Genomic DNA, 16,543 nt, shown 5'->3' with positions numbered 1-16,543 from the left:
AGATAGGAACGTGATGGGTTAAAATCCACAGATGCTGCCAGACGGGAGCTTTTCCAGTATTTGCTTTCATTTCATATCGCCAGCATCCACAGTATTTTTTTTTAATATCATACACAATACATATGCTTATCTAAAAATATGCTAAATGATAGTACAATAATGCCACTATTCTTCTGTCATTATTGTACCTATTCTTTTTGTTTATGATACATAGGAAACCTAGAATAGAATTCTTTTTTGAACACGACTGTGAATAATTTGAAACATAAGTCAGTTTGAAAGCTTGTACAGCAAACTATGTCGTCTTGTCATCGGCTGTATATGGAATTAGTCAGCCCGTTGGTAACAATTGTTGAGACACACAAATAATGGCCTCCTTCTGTGTTGTAAATTTCTATGATTCCATTCCTCGCCCAACATCAGCCAGTGACTGAACTAAAGTTGTCTTCAAGGTATTCCAAGCCTTTCAGGTTAAGATCACAGATGTCTTGTCAGGTTTCGATCCAAGAACTAGGCAGTTCTATTTCAGCAAAAGGACCTATCAAGTCCATCATAGGTAGGAATTTGTTTATAATCCTACTCTATTATATCCTTCCTTCCCAACACTCTGCTATCAAAGGTACGCAAGAACATTGACTTATGAATCTGAAATACCTTGTATATGAAGTAAACTCCCAAGCTCAGGACATAAGATCGGAAACACCATGGCCCAATCACTTCAACCAGTAATGGCATGATTTGCCAAGTCTTTCATACACCATGCCAATTTAAACTCGAGTTTCCAAACGCGTGAGTTTCTGATCAGATATTTGTACAGCCCATCACCTCACTGTCTTAAGGATGTCCGCTGTACTACATTTTGGCACTTTACTGACCTGGACTAATGATAGTCACTTGGTCAGTCAGTGGTCACAAAAGTTAGAGTTTTCAGAAAAGAAATACAGCAATAGTGATTTGCTTCCTCCATTATTGTAGTGATCTTATCCAAACACCATCATATTGTTTGTTCAGACAAAGTCTTCCTTTGGCTTGACATTGAATAGTGAAGGAAAGCTCACTCAACCAATTCTTTTAGATTTCTGATGAACAGCCCAGACGTGTGCACGTTTTCCATCAAAACATTTTAAACCTAGTAAAAACCATGCATCTCTCTCCATCCTCTAATTTTAATTTAGGTGCTCGGGAAATAGAGTAATTCAAAGTGAAACCTTTTGGGAAATTTACGAAGAGTGGACTTATTGAAATATTAAAGCAAATAACCAGGGTGGCTGCAAGAAAGTCAACAGTAAATATTACCGCAGGCCCACATTCATCTACAAAGTAAGTTGGTATGACTGATCTCGCTTTTTTTGTATAAATGATTGCTTGCCTCAGTTCTGATACCTATACAAAACAGCTAAAGAACTACAAAAATATGTAGTTAATTCATCAAAATGCAGAAATGATTCTGAAATGCACAACTATTAATCACCATTTTATATGTTCTGATGTACATCTTTTCATGAGATGTCAGCTCATCAAAACACTTCTCCATGAGTAAATGATAAACAATAGGATATCCAGGGCCAATTACAATGCAGCAATAAAAATCAAATTATTGTTTTAATCAGTTCACACTAAGAATACAAGATCCTAATCGGAATCATAGATTTCAAATAAAGCTATAAACCAAAAAAATGGTATAAAAGTGGCCCCCAAAAACAGAGAACAATTTGTCTGAAAATGGTTCATTGTTGAATATACAATTGCAACTTAATGTGGTGTTTTAATTCAGTTTTTGACTTACTGCTTAGCAACTCTCCCAATAGTCCATGTCAATGGCATACAACTTGATACTGGATTAACTGTCATTATTGAAAAATTCAGATAGTAATTATATTAGATTGACCTTGCATCACAGTAACCCAAACAGTCTGCACCATATTCATAAATAAAAATTCTCCACATCCTCTGGACCCAGCTAAAATATTGTTTTTAGCGAGCAGATTAAACTTTGAACGGAACCTGTTTCGGCTATTGTCTGCTGTGTTGAAGTGATATAGCTGTATTTATACCACATTGAATAGAAACTAGGTTAGGAAATCCTGGACTACAACTTACTGTGGTTAATAAAATCCACACTGTGGATTATTACATAGTTTATTGCAGACTTACACTTCACAAAATAATGGTTATTCAAAATTGTAGCTTCATGTTAGCAAACTGGATTCAATCACAGAGAACAGATGATGTACAGAAGTATTTGGTTTTACAAGAAAAATAAAGAAAAATCTCAAACATGTATGGAACGATCTTTAACCCTTTCCCTGTATGCTTGGTTACAACTCCCCGATCCCACTTGCAAACATTCCTTTCCTCCTGTTAGTATCAAAATCATTTGTATCTGATAGGATCCCACATCCATTCAACTGAATTCTACCAAAACAGTAGTTAATCTGCAACTTGTGAGTGTTGAACTCATCCAAAATCACCTGCACCTGGCTACAAATGCCATTCCTTTCTACTGGTGGACTATGAGGAGAATGGTTTAAAAATTAAATGAAACCATGAGGAAAACATATTTTGAAGTAACTTTAGATTTTTTTTTAAAGTATTAAATGGAAGTATTTTGAATAATGTAAAGAAAAATTCAGAAAGATCACATGGCACCAGAGAACAAAAGGGATTCATTGAAAAACACATTCAGATTTGGTTGCTTTCTATAAGTTGGCTTTACTGCCACCTTAGGCAAGAGATTGCTGTCCTGATCAGTCAGCAGCGCAGACAGCAGGTCATAAACCATCTATAAGCTGATCTGCTTCACCCACCCGCTAGGCAATTGGGGGGGGGGGGGGGGGGGGAGAGAGAAAGAGACAGGGAAAGGGAGCACATAAAACTGAACTTGCAAAAATCAATTAAATGACAAAATATGATTGCATTTTTGTACAATTGTGACTGAGTTGACACATGACTTTTAATTCTTTAGGTTGAATCAAACACAACATACAAGTTATCTGAAAATGCTGATACATTATAATCTTAGTAGATATAACATTACTTTAAATTAGACAAAACAACAAACAGTAACATTTAGGTACAGCAAAATAAGATGTGCTACAGGAGCAAGTTCGAAAGCAAGGTAGGGATGCATTCCAGACCACAAAGTTGCATAGGGTTCAACTACTGCTGGAAGGCAAATAAATCCTGTGACTTACCAGACACAGAGAAATCAGTAACATAAAATAATTCAGAGAAGGGGCAAAGTGGGGTCAAGTGTGACCAAACAGCAATAGCACACTTGATTATAACCAATGGTGGCTTGATTGCAGTCTTCTAGTTCAATCCAGCTGTGTGTCCTTATTTACAGCTTGCTGCAATCCTGCTTGTGAATCAATGCTCCATATGTCAGCTGCTAAATATGTGTAACCAAAGGTGTTTGTGTGTTCGTGCATTCCATAATTTTGTCATTGTGAAAACTAATTAATTTTTAGTATCCTGTCTTGGCAAATTGAATGTAATAGTTCAAGAAGTTACAATTGGCCATTAAACTGAGAAGAGTAAATTCATTTTATTCTGACTCCTTAAAAGTCTTGCCAAAAAGTGAAAATGATCCTGCTCAGGCTTGCATAACCAGCAGTTAATTAAAAACAATAGTAGCAATGAAAAGGTTTAAAATATCAAAATATGTAGATTTAAATTTATTCTCATTTTGCAATATTTACATTTCAATAATGACTCACCTTTTAGATTTCATCAGTGATTCCTACAGTTAAGTCTCACTAAATGGTCTGAGGTTTGGTTGATGCTACCTCCCTCCCTCACTATTTAAAGTGGAATAATAGTTACGTTAAAATGGAAAAAGTACTTCAACTGCAAATATACTGCTCCCCTCATGTGTGCACACTCCATACAAGATTAGAATATATAGTCAAAATGAACAAAACTCTCTTAAATAAGTTTATTCATTGAAAATAACCACACTCATAACTTCATATTGGAATTCTAATTCTATACGGTCACATTGTCAAAGTTCACACTTCATAAAACCTAGCATGAAGATGACAGATGTTGCAGTAAATAACATTTATGGACATATAAGCTAAGACAATTATTTTTAATGTCAAAGATGTCATTTACACACGTACACACATGCACGCGCGCACATACATACACACACACACACACACACACACACACAAGATAATTGAGGCTATGAGTAACTACATATCCAGGTTACCAGTTTCAAAGTGGCATTTGAAGAAGTTAGCTAACTCTTGGTTGGGACAAGTGCTTAATATACAAAAAGACTCCCCAAAAATGAAGAGTGCACTTTTTAAAGAAAAAAATCTGCTCTGTCAAAATAATTTGATTATGTAAGAATTGTTGATATCACAATTCTATTAAAGATGTTTATAAAAATAACAAATTTTAGGGTAAAAAAAAAACACAATAGTGCTGAGGCAGCTCTGCCATCTTAAAACTAGGTCAACAATGGAAAGATGGAGCTGCAGTTTCCCCTCCAGGTTTCAACTGCAACACATGTTTACAACCAGGTTCACTTCAGTGCCTGACCATCCACAAGCAGTCACACAGGATCAGGCACTTGAGAATCATTTTGGGAGAAAGGAAATATTGTTTAATCCATTTATCATCTGACGAAGAACTTTTTTTTTAAAAGTTGTATTTAAACTGCTCATTAATGTTCTTTTACATTAATACGCCTGGACAAAAATTTAAGGTGGCTTTCAGAAGTTGGCGGATTTTGAATAAAGAAATCTCCCAACTCAGGAATTTGTTTTGATAGGATACATAACTGAAATTACTGTAAATAATAGCTTTTTAAGCTGCAACCATTTTTCTCAAGCACTTTCAATATAAAAGTTAGATAGAATTTTGGATGCACTGTTCTTAAATTATAGTCACTTTGGAAAGTTTTTTGTAATCCTTTTTATACTTGATTTTACAAGGCCTTGTTATCACAAACGTGGACCTAGATTTAGGGTCAATATATCCTCAATCTCAACAAAAAGACCAGGTGGCTTGGAAGAATAACTTACTAATATTAATATTAAGTTCCAGTCTACTGCATGACACCCCAGGAGGGACGAATTGTAAATGAGCTGTAGCTAAACTAATCTATCCCATATGTAGTGACTGGAGCAGATTTTGGTATGTTAACTATTTAGCACCAGAAATACAGCAACTCTATTAAATGGCAGAAGCTCCAAACAATTGCAGTATATCAGAGCCACTGAAGATTGGAAAAATTACATTTTAAAAATGGTCTGAATAAAAATCTTCCTTTCATCATTTGAGACATACGTAATTAAGAGCCACCTTATCCTTAAAGAAAAATCAGCTACTCCAGACTTTGCAGCATTCTCACAAAACAGTTGAATAAAGAAACGTCCTTTGGGGAACAGAACTAAAATGTTATATGATTTATCAGCCACTTTATACAAAGGACTATATGACACTCAATGGTAGCTAAAACATATATTCCATATATAGTACTTCTAAGGACATTGGTAAACATGTCTACTTCTAAGTCGGTTAAGTAAAATGTAGGCATGGTTCGTAAAAGCAGAAACAATATTCCTGTTTTCAACAAAAGCCCAATACACATTTATTCAGCACGACACCCAATAACATAGAGGTGGTGAAAGTGGCTGGTGTCCTTGTGCCTCCCTCATTCTTGATACTTCCGCAAACAAATATGCCAGAGTGTGTTGTTCCATTGGTTCTACTTAACACTGCCTTTTAACAAGGTAAAGCAGTTCTATGAACCGAAAAATTTCTGACATGCAGTGATTCCCTATCCTTGGTTATAGCATGTTGCACTCTGTATCATTATTGGAAGCTGTCATGGTTTCCGGTGTTGACTTCCTTTTGCATTCTTACAGAAAATCAATTAAAATATCCAACAATTCAGGGAAAGATACAAGGGAGTAAGCACTATTCTTAAAAGCATTTCTCCTTCCTCAAATAATTAAACATTGCTTAGAAACTTCCAGCAAAGATGGATTTTGGGAAGGGTTACGAGTTGTAGTTTAATCCGTGAAAGCTTCATGTCATCTTACACCCCAAGGTGTAGGGCACCATCTGCTTTGACTTTATATCAAAGTCACATTATTTTGCATAAATGTGATTCTTAGGAGGAATGAAAACAGCAGAACCAGTAAGGTGGTGGGGGTGGAGAGAGAAGAGAAAAAGCAGGCGGCGATTCCAGGAACATTGTAAAACTAGCTCCTCAAAATAAAACGTGTCTTACTAGCAAAGGAGGGGGCCAGCAGAAATATAGGGGCACGGAAACATAACTTACCTTCATAAATCTAACATAGATCAAATTGTGCTGTTTTAGTTTCAACATTGTAACCTCCATTTTCACAAAATTTGAGCAAGACATAAAACTAAAAGCTCTTTTAAAAAGGAAATCAAATCTGAATAATTTACTCATTTCTATACGTAGCCCTTGTTCATTTTGTCAGTAACAGATAGGGAACTGCTTGGTATAAGTTATTGTAAATAATTTTGAACATTGGAGGCTATATAAAGTAAACTGAAAAATACTACAGTAGATTGTTTTGTGATTGTTTTTTTGTTTATTTTGTTAAGTATCAAGCACGTAAACATGTCGAATCAGCTTACTTCGTCCACAGTATGGCTGTCCAGGTATAAACTCTGCTGCATTAACCCAGTCCTCCAGGTTTGAGCTTGTTGTTGCAGGGTTGGATTCCTCAATCACTGTTTTTGTGCTCATTTCACCATTTAATTTTGTAAGTGGAGTAAGTTTAGTAGCTGATGCGGTGGCAGAATCCTTCGGGATCAATGGCGTAGGACCACTCTGAACCTCTGACAATCCTTGGTTTGACGGCTTCACGTGGTCATACCTGTATATCAATTAGGGATGTTACAATTAATGCAACATCATAAACCTGTTACAACAACCTTTTTTCTTAGGAATATGAGTAAAAAGGACACTCATCCCCTCAAGCCAGCTCTACCATTCACTTTGATCATGACAGATTTAGACCTCAAATTGCTCTTGATGTAGATTCCTCACTACCCATCTACAATACAAAATTCCACTGATCAGAGTCTTAAAAACTTCAACTGACTTGGGAAATAGATCCATTACTGTTTGCGTGGCAAGTGTTTCCTGATTTCACTTCTAAATAGCCAAGTTCTAATTTTAAGATTATTCCTTCTTGCTCCGGTTTACCCCACTGGAGGAAATAATTGTATTGATCAAATTCAATATTTTTACCATTTTAAATACATTAATTAGTTAATCAATCAACCTTCTAAACTAGGGAAATGCAAATCAACTTGTCCTCATAATTTAACTCTTTAAGCCATGTTATACTTTTGCCAATTTTGTCCTGTATCCCTTCCAAAGCCTCCATCTTTCCCGAGGTTCAGTGCCCAGGACTGAATGCATTTAGACAATTAGGGCCTGCTGAACAAATTATTGTGTTTTCACTTTTGAATTCCAATAACTTTAAGATAACATTCCATTAGACATGGGCGGCACTGTGGTGCAGTGGTTAGTACTGCTGCCTAACGGCGCCGAGGACCCGGTTCAATCTCGGCCCCGGGTCAATGTCCGCGTCGGTCCCACCCCCACACCCCAAAAGATGTGCAGGGTAGGTGGATTGGCCACGTTAAATTTCCCCTTAATTAGAAAAATATGGGTACTCTGAATTTATATATTTTTTATATTTCTCAAATGCAAAGTCCATTAAACTCCATTTGCCAGTTTTGCCCACACTTAGTCTATGCCCCATTGTAACTTCCAGTTTTAATCCACACAATTTATTGTAGCTGCTAATTTAGTGTTACTGCAAACCTGGGTATACAACATGGAAACACTCTTTCCAAGTCATTATATAGTAAAAAGCTTCGAATGCAGTAAAGATCCCCAGGAAAAACTAATTGTTATGTCCTATGAATCACAGCATATTTTATGTATTTATACTCAGTCTTCTGCCTCCCAACCAATTATAAACCTCCAATACAAAGTTACCTCCAATTCTTTGCACTCCCATTTCTGCTAATACTCCTTTGTATGGAATCTGGACATCCATATACACAACATCAATAAATACTCCTTTATCTACCATTGCAGTAACAAAACTGTCAACCAGGTTTGTCAGACACGCCCATTCTTTTGGAAGTTCACATTGACTCTGATCAGATAATAGTGATTGAGCACTTGGACACCTGTCTCTGATGACGAGTAACATGTTCACAATTGATGTTAGACTGATAGATCTTCTATTAGCCGGTTTCTATCTTTCTTCCTAAATAATGCAATTTCCCAGACCCCAAAAAAACACAACTCTGGAATCTAGAAAACATGGAAAATTTCTGACTAATGCAACTGCAATTCCACTGCTCATTTTCTAATGCCCTGGAGTGGGAATCATCAGATCCTGGAGACTTATCCCAATTATTTAATCTGTATTCACTACCTTACTTTTCTTGATTTTTTTTCGGTTCCTTTCTAACACCAGTTATTTTGCCTTCTTCCTGTATGCATTTAACATGCGCATTTAAGTCTTCCTTTTCCAGTCAAATCTGAAACATTAACTGTTTCTCTCTCCCCAGATATTACCATACCTAATACAGACCTATTGAGCTCAATAGCTCAAAATTCCCAATCCTCTTTTTAGAACACAAAACTGCTTCCTGCTGTGGGCTGAATTGGGCGGCACGGTAGCACAATGGTTCGCACTGTTGCTTCAGAGCGCCAGGGTCCCGGGTTCGTTTCCCGCTTGGATTCCTGTGTGGAGTCTGCACGTTTTCCCCGTGTCTGCGTGGGTTTCCTCCGGGTGCTCCGGTTTCCTCCCACAAGTCTCGAAAGACGCGCTGATAGGCGAATTGGACATTCTGAATTCTCCCTCAGTGTACCTGAACAGGTGCTGGAGTGTGGTGACTAGGGGATTTTCACAGTAACTTCATTGCAGTGTTAATGTAAGCCTACTTGTGACAATAATAAAGGTTATTATTATTAGAGCAATATTGCAAGCACACAAAATTTCTCATTTTAAGGAAAAATGATTTGGAACTCTGCTGCGTATACAGTACTCGATTTACTCCTGAATCCTTCCCGAAGTATAAAGAAGCTGATTAAGTATCATCAGGAACCTGCACAATGTTTGCAAATGTGGTCTAGCCACAGATCTTGCCTAAAGCAACTGAACCTAATACAATTGGACATATTTTTGTATTAAAACAGGCTGCTTAGCTAAAAATTGTAGGTCCAAGACAAATACAACTAATATTGCAGCCTTCCAGGAATGTTTTGTAGCAGGTCACTGTTACTACTAGATTATCTCAAATGTTATTTTTATACTCAGGATCAACTTAGTATAAAAAGGGACTTCCGGTTGCGGCTTTGCCTGGGTAGGTTGCCCGTTCGGCAGCTCCAGCCGAAAACGGACTTTTGGGCCCTTTTAAGGAGCCCCAGCGGCAATTGGTTGACGATTCCCGGTGTGGGAAGATGGCAGTAAGGTCCCCCCAGCACTGTATGGAGTGGACCAGGAGCGGTGCGGTCAAAAAAGGGGCATCAGAGAAGAGAGGAGTGCGGGTGCAAAAAAGCAAGGTGGCGGCGGGCGGAGACCAGGCAGTGTGGGCTCAATGGTCGCGGGAGCAGCAAGAGTTTCTACGAAGCTGCTTTGCGGAATTGAAGGCAGAGATGTTGGCCCCTATAAAGGAGTCGATAGAAATGCTGGTAGAGACCCAGAGGATGCAGGGGACAGCGATTAAAGAGGTGCAGCAGAAGGCCTCTGATAACGAGGACGAGATCCTGGGCCTGGCAGTGAAGGTGGAGGCGCACGAGGCACTCCATAAAATGTGGCAGGAGAGATTTAAGGATCTGGAGAACCGGTCTAGAAGGACGAATTTGCGGATTCTGGGTCTCCCTGAAGGTGCAGAGGGGTCAGATGCTGGGCCGTATGTAGCCACGATGCTGGGCACGGGACCCTTCCCAAGGCCCTTGGAGCTGGATGGGGCACACAGAGTCCTGGCGAGGACACCGAGGGTGAATGAGCCGGCGAGAGCTGTGGTGGTGAGGTTTCACCGTTACACCAACAGGGAGTGCGCCTTGAGATGGGCGAAGAAGGAGCGGAGCAGCAGGTGGGAGAATGCTGAAATTTGCATTTACCAGGACTAGAGCGCAGAGCTGGCCAAGAAGAGGGCAGGATTCAATCGGGCCAAGGTGGTTCTCCACAGAAAGGGGGTGAAGTTTGGGCTGTTGCAGCCCACGCGACTGTGGGTCACATATCAGGACCACCAACACTATTTGATACGGCGGACGAGGCGTGGACCTTTATCAAAAATGAGAAGCTGGACTCAAATTAGTGGTCTGTAGCATGTTTTGGGGGATGTTGTGGAGTGAGAGGGTGATATTTGTGTTTCTTTTTTGTCTGTGCGGGCTCTGATCTGGGAGGGGTTGTTCCCCGCGTTCGGTGTGGGAAGGGGCCGGGAAGCCTGGGCACCTGGGGATGGGGGTGAAGTTGCAGGAGAATGGACCTGCGCCATAGAGGGCGGGGTCAGCCCGGACTGGGAGCGCGGGTTTTCTTTTCCCCCAGAAAGAGAGGGGGCGGGGCCGGACGGAGGGAGGCGGTATTGGATAGGAGTCCACATTGGTTTGCGGGGGGGAACTTGGGTTTTAAGAGGGAATTCTGCGGGGATCGGTGGCAGAGGCGAGAGCGACTGGGGTCAGCAGGAGTCAGCTGACTTACGGGAGTGCAATGGGGGGGGGGGGGGGGGGGGGAGTACGGGGGTCAAGCAATTGTTTGGCCGGGGGAGCGGTGGGGTACTGGGTTGCTGCTGTATTGACCGAGGGGGAGCTGGAGATAATAGGGGGAGTCGGGGCGGGGAGCCTGTGCCTGGGGGGCTGGAAGGAGGCGACATGTGCACATTTTGGCTGGCCCAAAAAAGGGGATGGCTAGTCGGCGGGGGAAGGGATGAGTAGGGCAGGTCTTTCACTCCGGGTTGGACACGAAGAACAGGGGGGGTAGCAATTTTGGTGAGCAAGCGGGTGACTTTCGAGGCGGTGGGCATTGTGGCGGATAAAGGGGCCGGTATGTGATGGTGAGTGGTAGGCTGCAGGGGGCCCGGGTGGTGCTGGTGAATGTATATGCCCCAAATTGGGACGATGGCAGGGTTCATGAAGCGGATGCTGGACCAATTGAGGTTTCCGAGGGTGGAGGAAGAGCAGGTAGAGGTCTTGGGGGCCCCGATTGGAATGAAGGAGCTGGTTAAGGGGTTGGGGAGTATGCAGGCGGGCAAGGTCCCGGGACCGGAAGGGTTCCCGATTGAATTTTATAGGAAGTTTTCGGAACTGTTGGCTCCGTTGCTGTTGAGAACTTTTAACAAGGCGAGGGAAAAGGAAGTCTTCCCCCGACGATGTCGAGAGCTCTGATCTCGCTTATTCTGAAGCGGGACAAAGACCTGCTGCAGTGTGGCTTGTGTAGGCTGATTTCACTTCTTAATGTGGAAACCAAGTTGTTGCCGAAGGTCCTGGCCACTAGGATTGAGGATTATGTCTCGGGATTTGTGAAGGGCAGGCAGTTGAATGCAAATGTGCGGAGGTTCTGAATGTGATCATGATGCCCTCGGAGGGGGGGGGGAATGCAAGGTGGTGGCGTCTATGGACACGGAGAAGGCCTTTCACCGGGTGGAGTGGGAGTACCTGTGGGAGGTGCTGGGTAGGTTTGGGTTTGGAGAGGGGTTCATAGGGTGGGTTAAATTGTTATACCAGGCCCCGGTGGCGAACGTATCGACCAACCGGTTGAGGTCAGAGTATTTTAGACTATATCGTGGAACGAGGCAGGGGTGCCCTCCGTCCCCCCTGCTGTTTGCTTTGGCGATTAAGCCATTGGCATGGTGCTGAGGGAGTCTAGAGGGGTTTGGTTCGGGGGGGGGGGGGGGGGGGGGGGGGAAGAGAGAACACCGCGTCTCACTATATGCGGATGGTTTGCTTTTATTTATTACAGACCCGGTGGAGGGGATGGGGGAGGTTATGCAGACCCTCAGGGAGTTTGGAGACTTCTCGGGGTATAAGCTTAATGTTGGGAAGAGCGAGCTCTTTGTGGTGCATGCGCAGGGCCAGGAAAAGGGGTTGGAGGAGCTGCCGCTCAAGATGATGGAGAGGAATTTTCAGTATTTGGGTATTCAGGTGGCCAAAAGTTGGGGGGGGGGTCTTGCATAGGTTCAATCTGGCGCGGCTGGTGGACCAGATGGAGGAGGACTTTAAGAGGTGAGACATGCTTCCGCTCTCCCTAGCGGGTAGGGTGCAGTCTGTCAGGATGACGGTCCTCCCTAGGTTTTTGTTTGTGTTTCAGTGCCTGCCCATCCTCATCCCCAAGGCCTTTTTCAAGCGTGTGAGCAAGAGTATCATGGGATAGACCCCGAGGGTCAAAAGACTGTTCTTGGAGCGCAGTCCCGGGGGCCTCGGTGGAGGATTTGAAGGGCAAATGGGAGGAGGATCTGGGTGAGGAGCTGGATGAGGGCCTGTCGGCTAACGCTCTGGGCAGAGTCAATTCCTCCTCATCTTGCACCAGGCTCAGCCTGATCCAGTTTAAAGTGTTACACAGGGCGCATATGACAGGGGCGACGATGAGTAAGTTTTTTGGGGTGGAGGACAGATGTGTGAGGTGTTCGGGGAGCCCAGCAAACCATGCCCATATGTTCTGGGCATGCCCGGCGCTTGCGGAGTTCTGGAAGGGCTTTGCAAAGGTTATGTCCAAGGTCTTGGACACTCGGGTAAAACCGAGTTGGGGGATACCGTTATTTGGGGTATCGGAGGATCAGGGAGTGCAGGAGTCGAAAGAGGCCGGAGATCTGTCCTTTGCCTCCTTGGTAGCCCGGAGAAGGCTCTTGCTATTGTGGAGGGACGCGAAGCTCCCAAGTGTGGAGGCTTGGAACGTTACGTGGAGGTCAACAGCAGCAGCAACCGGGGGGCATGTTGCCCTTTTCTCTTTGTATTATTTTCCTTTTTGGAGTGTTCTGTAAAACTTTTTGAAAAACTTTGAATAAATACATTTAGAAAAAAAGTAGTAATAAAAAGGATCAGGGATTTTTAAGCAGAAACAGGAAATGAGGACTGAACATAATCACAATTCTCAGCAAATAGTTGCTTTGAAAAAAATCCGAATGATAAATCTCCCATTTCAAACTTATGTTTATTCCTGCAGTGCCTTATGGATAGGGTTGAACGATACATGTAATTATGTTGCTTGAATGAGTAAGACAGTCAATTTAATCAAGGAAGAGTGGATGGCAGCAATCTTTAGGTAGTGCAGAGGACAGATTTCAATACAATTATGTTGTAAACAACAGCTTTGTGAGCAAGTGTCAGGTTAGTATAGTGGTTAGCACTGCTGCCTGACAGAGCCAGAGACCCAGGTTCAATTCGGCCTTGGGTGACCGTCTGTGTGAAGTTTTCACTTTCTGATTTGTCTGTGAGTTTCCTCTGGGTACTCCTGTTTTCCCCCCAGAGTCCAAAAAAGTGCAGATTAGATGGATTGGCCATATCAAATTGCTCCTTAGTGTCCAACGGTGTGCAATTTAGCTGGGGTTACAGGAATAGGGTGGTGGAGTGGGCCCAGGTAGGATGCTCTTTCAGAGGGTCCGCGCAGACTTGATGGGTCGAATGGCATCCTTCTGCACTGTAGGAATTCTATTATTTAAGCAAAGATTGAGTAATTATCAATGGACACCTTTGATAGACCAGCATCTCCATGCACAAGGAATTTCTTTGGGGAACACATTAGAAACATACATGCAAGTAATGCAAACTATGTATTTTAACCTGAATTTTCCTACATTACACTGTCAGCAATCTGCTATGATGTGGAGATGCCGGTGTTGGACTGGGGTGAGCACAGTAAGAAGTCTTACAACACCAGGTTAAAGTCCAACAGGTTTGTTTCAAACACGAGCTTTCGGAGCACTGGTCCTTCCTCATAATTCACCTGAGGAAGAAGCAGTGCTCCGAAAGCTAGTGTTTGAAACAAACCTGTTGGACTTTAACCTGGTGTTGTAAGACTTCTTACAGCAATCTGCTGGTATAGTTAGGGGTTTAAAGGAAATAGGCAGAAGTCCACTGTTGTGGAGGAATGGGAGGGGGGGGGGGGGGGGGGGGGGCGGAAATAGATGCTGAATTTTCTTCTCCTGCCCATGTACCTTTACAAAAATTATCTTTGCTCTTTCAGAGATCTTTGTATCAACTATGTCAACAGTATTTGGGCCCTTCTTCCTGTTTGAACAGATTTTCCTTTCTAATACTTGAGCTCGATGAATTTTGCTGTTTAACAGGATACAGGCATCAGTCCACCCAACATTTTTTTTCTGACACTTTGGAATCATGGTTGGCTTAGAACAACGGGTGGAAGTCCTGTCCTAAACCAATCCCCAAAGTCAATCTTCCCCGGTCACAAACTCGGGCTGTTCCGGGAAGAGAAAGTATAGCTATATAGCTAACTGGCAAGGCAAAGCTGCCAGCCTACATTGCACACATCATCATTAATGTGCAAAATAACCAGCAAGTTGAGAAGGGAAACAGTGTTTTGAGAATTTCCATTATTTGATGACTTTGCCTGATGCCCTCAAACTGCTCTTTTTCTTTTTATAGAACCTGCTGGATTTTCATATTACTTGTACATTAAACTGAAAAAGTTAGGGTTCATGTTTAATTTTAAACCAGTCAAAAGACAATCAAATGAATTATCGCGATAATGCTCTTGCCAAATATATATACTTTAAAAAGAACTGTTTATGCCATTTTATGGATACGCTACAAGAACGCTGTTACACAGAGAAAATAAGGTGAAAGAAAGAAAATTACTGAAAGCATTTTGAGTTTTTTGGGGGGAAACCAGTGATCAGAATGCAAAACTAGGGCAAATATACTTGCTGTAAAATAGCAGCCATTGTCCGGGATCACCGAGAACATCACAGAACCACCTCAAATGTGTACTAGGATAGTTAAGAGTTTTCAATTAAACATGCATCGAAGTACTGAACTTAAAAGATATATGCACCAATAGATGGTTAATGAGTGTGTATGGTGAATCAGATATGATAATGTACAACCTGCCATTTAATTTGCAGGACATCATCAATTCTACTGATTCAGTGATTGAAAAGGACAGCTTTTATTATTACATGGCGCTCTGGAGATTAAATGCTGAGGCTGCCCATTTTTTTGAGTAAACTTAAATCAGTGGCCTTGTTTACTGTAATATGTAATTTTACCCACCTCAATTTAACTTACCTTTTTTTAAATACCAGAATTAGAAAGAACAGATGTGGGAGTGTAGTGGTCATGGAACATCAACTGAGAGGTGAGGTGATCAGACGAGGTTCATGAGAGGGAGGCAGCTTTTTTCAAACAGTAGGAGGGTTTTGAACTTGGATATGGCACCGGCGGAAGGGAAGGAAACAGAGGTGGTTGTGCCATTGGACGCCGAGAAAGCGTTTGACCGGGTAGAATGGGGGTACTTGATGAAAATTCTAGAGCGGTTTGGGATTGGAACAAGATTTGTGAACTGGGTAAAGCTACTATATAAGGAGCCAAAGGCAAATGCCTGCACAAACATCAGCTCGAGATACTTTTCTCTCCACTGTGGGACGAGGCAGGATGTCCTATGCCCCCCCTGCTGTTTGCACTTGCGATTGAGCCTTTGGCCATTGCATTAAGAAGTCCGGGAGCATGGAAAGGAATAGTGCGGGGAGGGCGGGGGAATAGAGCATAGGATGTCCTTATATGCTGATGATGACTTGCTGTTGTATGTGTCGGAACCGAGTGTGTCGATAGGGGGAATATTGGAGCTACTGTGGGTATTTGGGTCTTTCTCGGGGTACAGGCTGTACCTAGACAAGAGTGAGTATTTTGTGGTGTCTCAGCCGGGGGTGGGGGGACTGCCATTCCCTAGGGCAGGGACTCACTTTAGGTAACTGGGGGTGCAGGTTGCCCAGGAGTGGGGGAGGCTTCGCAGGTACAACATCTCTAGTTTGGTGGGGAGAGTGAAAGCCAATCTGGCAAGGTGGGATGGTCACCCTCTGTCACTGGCAGGTCGGGTATAGGCGGTTAAAATGAATGTGTTGCCGCGATTTCTGTTTATTTTTCAATGCCTACCAATTTTCCTGCCATAGGCTTTTTTCAGGGAGATTGAGGGATGGATTACCTCGTTCATACGGGGAGGGAAGGTGGTCAGAGTGAGAAAGGTGCTGCTACAGAGGGGAAGGCAGGCAGGGGGTTTGGGTCTTCCAAACCTGATGTACTACTACTGGGCGGCAAATGTGGAGAAGGTGCAGAGCTGGGTCAGAGGGGTTGATTCCCAGTGGGTTAGAATGGAGGAGAGTTTGTGCAGGGGGTTGGGACTGAAAGCACTAGCAACAGCACCGCTCCCGTTAGAACATAGAACAGTACAGCACAGAACAGGCCCTTCGGCCCTCAATGTTGTGCCGAGCCATGATCACCCTACTCAAACCCACGTATCCACCCTATACCCGTAACCCAACAACCCCCCATCCTTAACCTTACTTTTTT

General features: G+C 42.6%; 1 protein-coding gene across 3 annotated transcripts in view; it reads right to left on the bottom strand.

The window, feature by feature from the left end:
* Window positions 1-16,543, bottom strand: part of mkrn1 (makorin, ring finger protein, 1) — a 97,507-nt gene that overhangs the window by 40,210 nt on the left and 40,754 nt on the right. For all 3 annotated transcript variants that reach the window (XM_038781360.1, XM_038781361.1, XM_038781362.1), the window contains exon 3: window positions 6,628-6,869. In XM_038781360.1, the coding sequence (XP_038637288.1) occupies window positions 6,628-6,869 (242 nt within the window). The remainder of the gene's footprint in view (window positions 1-6,627; window positions 6,870-16,543) is intronic.

This window comes from Scyliorhinus canicula, chromosome 20 (assembly GCF_902713615.1).
Source record: "Scyliorhinus canicula chromosome 20, sScyCan1.1, whole genome shotgun sequence".
Taxonomy (NCBI): Eukaryota; Metazoa; Chordata; class Chondrichthyes; order Carcharhiniformes; family Scyliorhinidae; genus Scyliorhinus; species Scyliorhinus canicula.
This window is presented reverse-complemented; position numbering and strand designations above follow the sequence as displayed.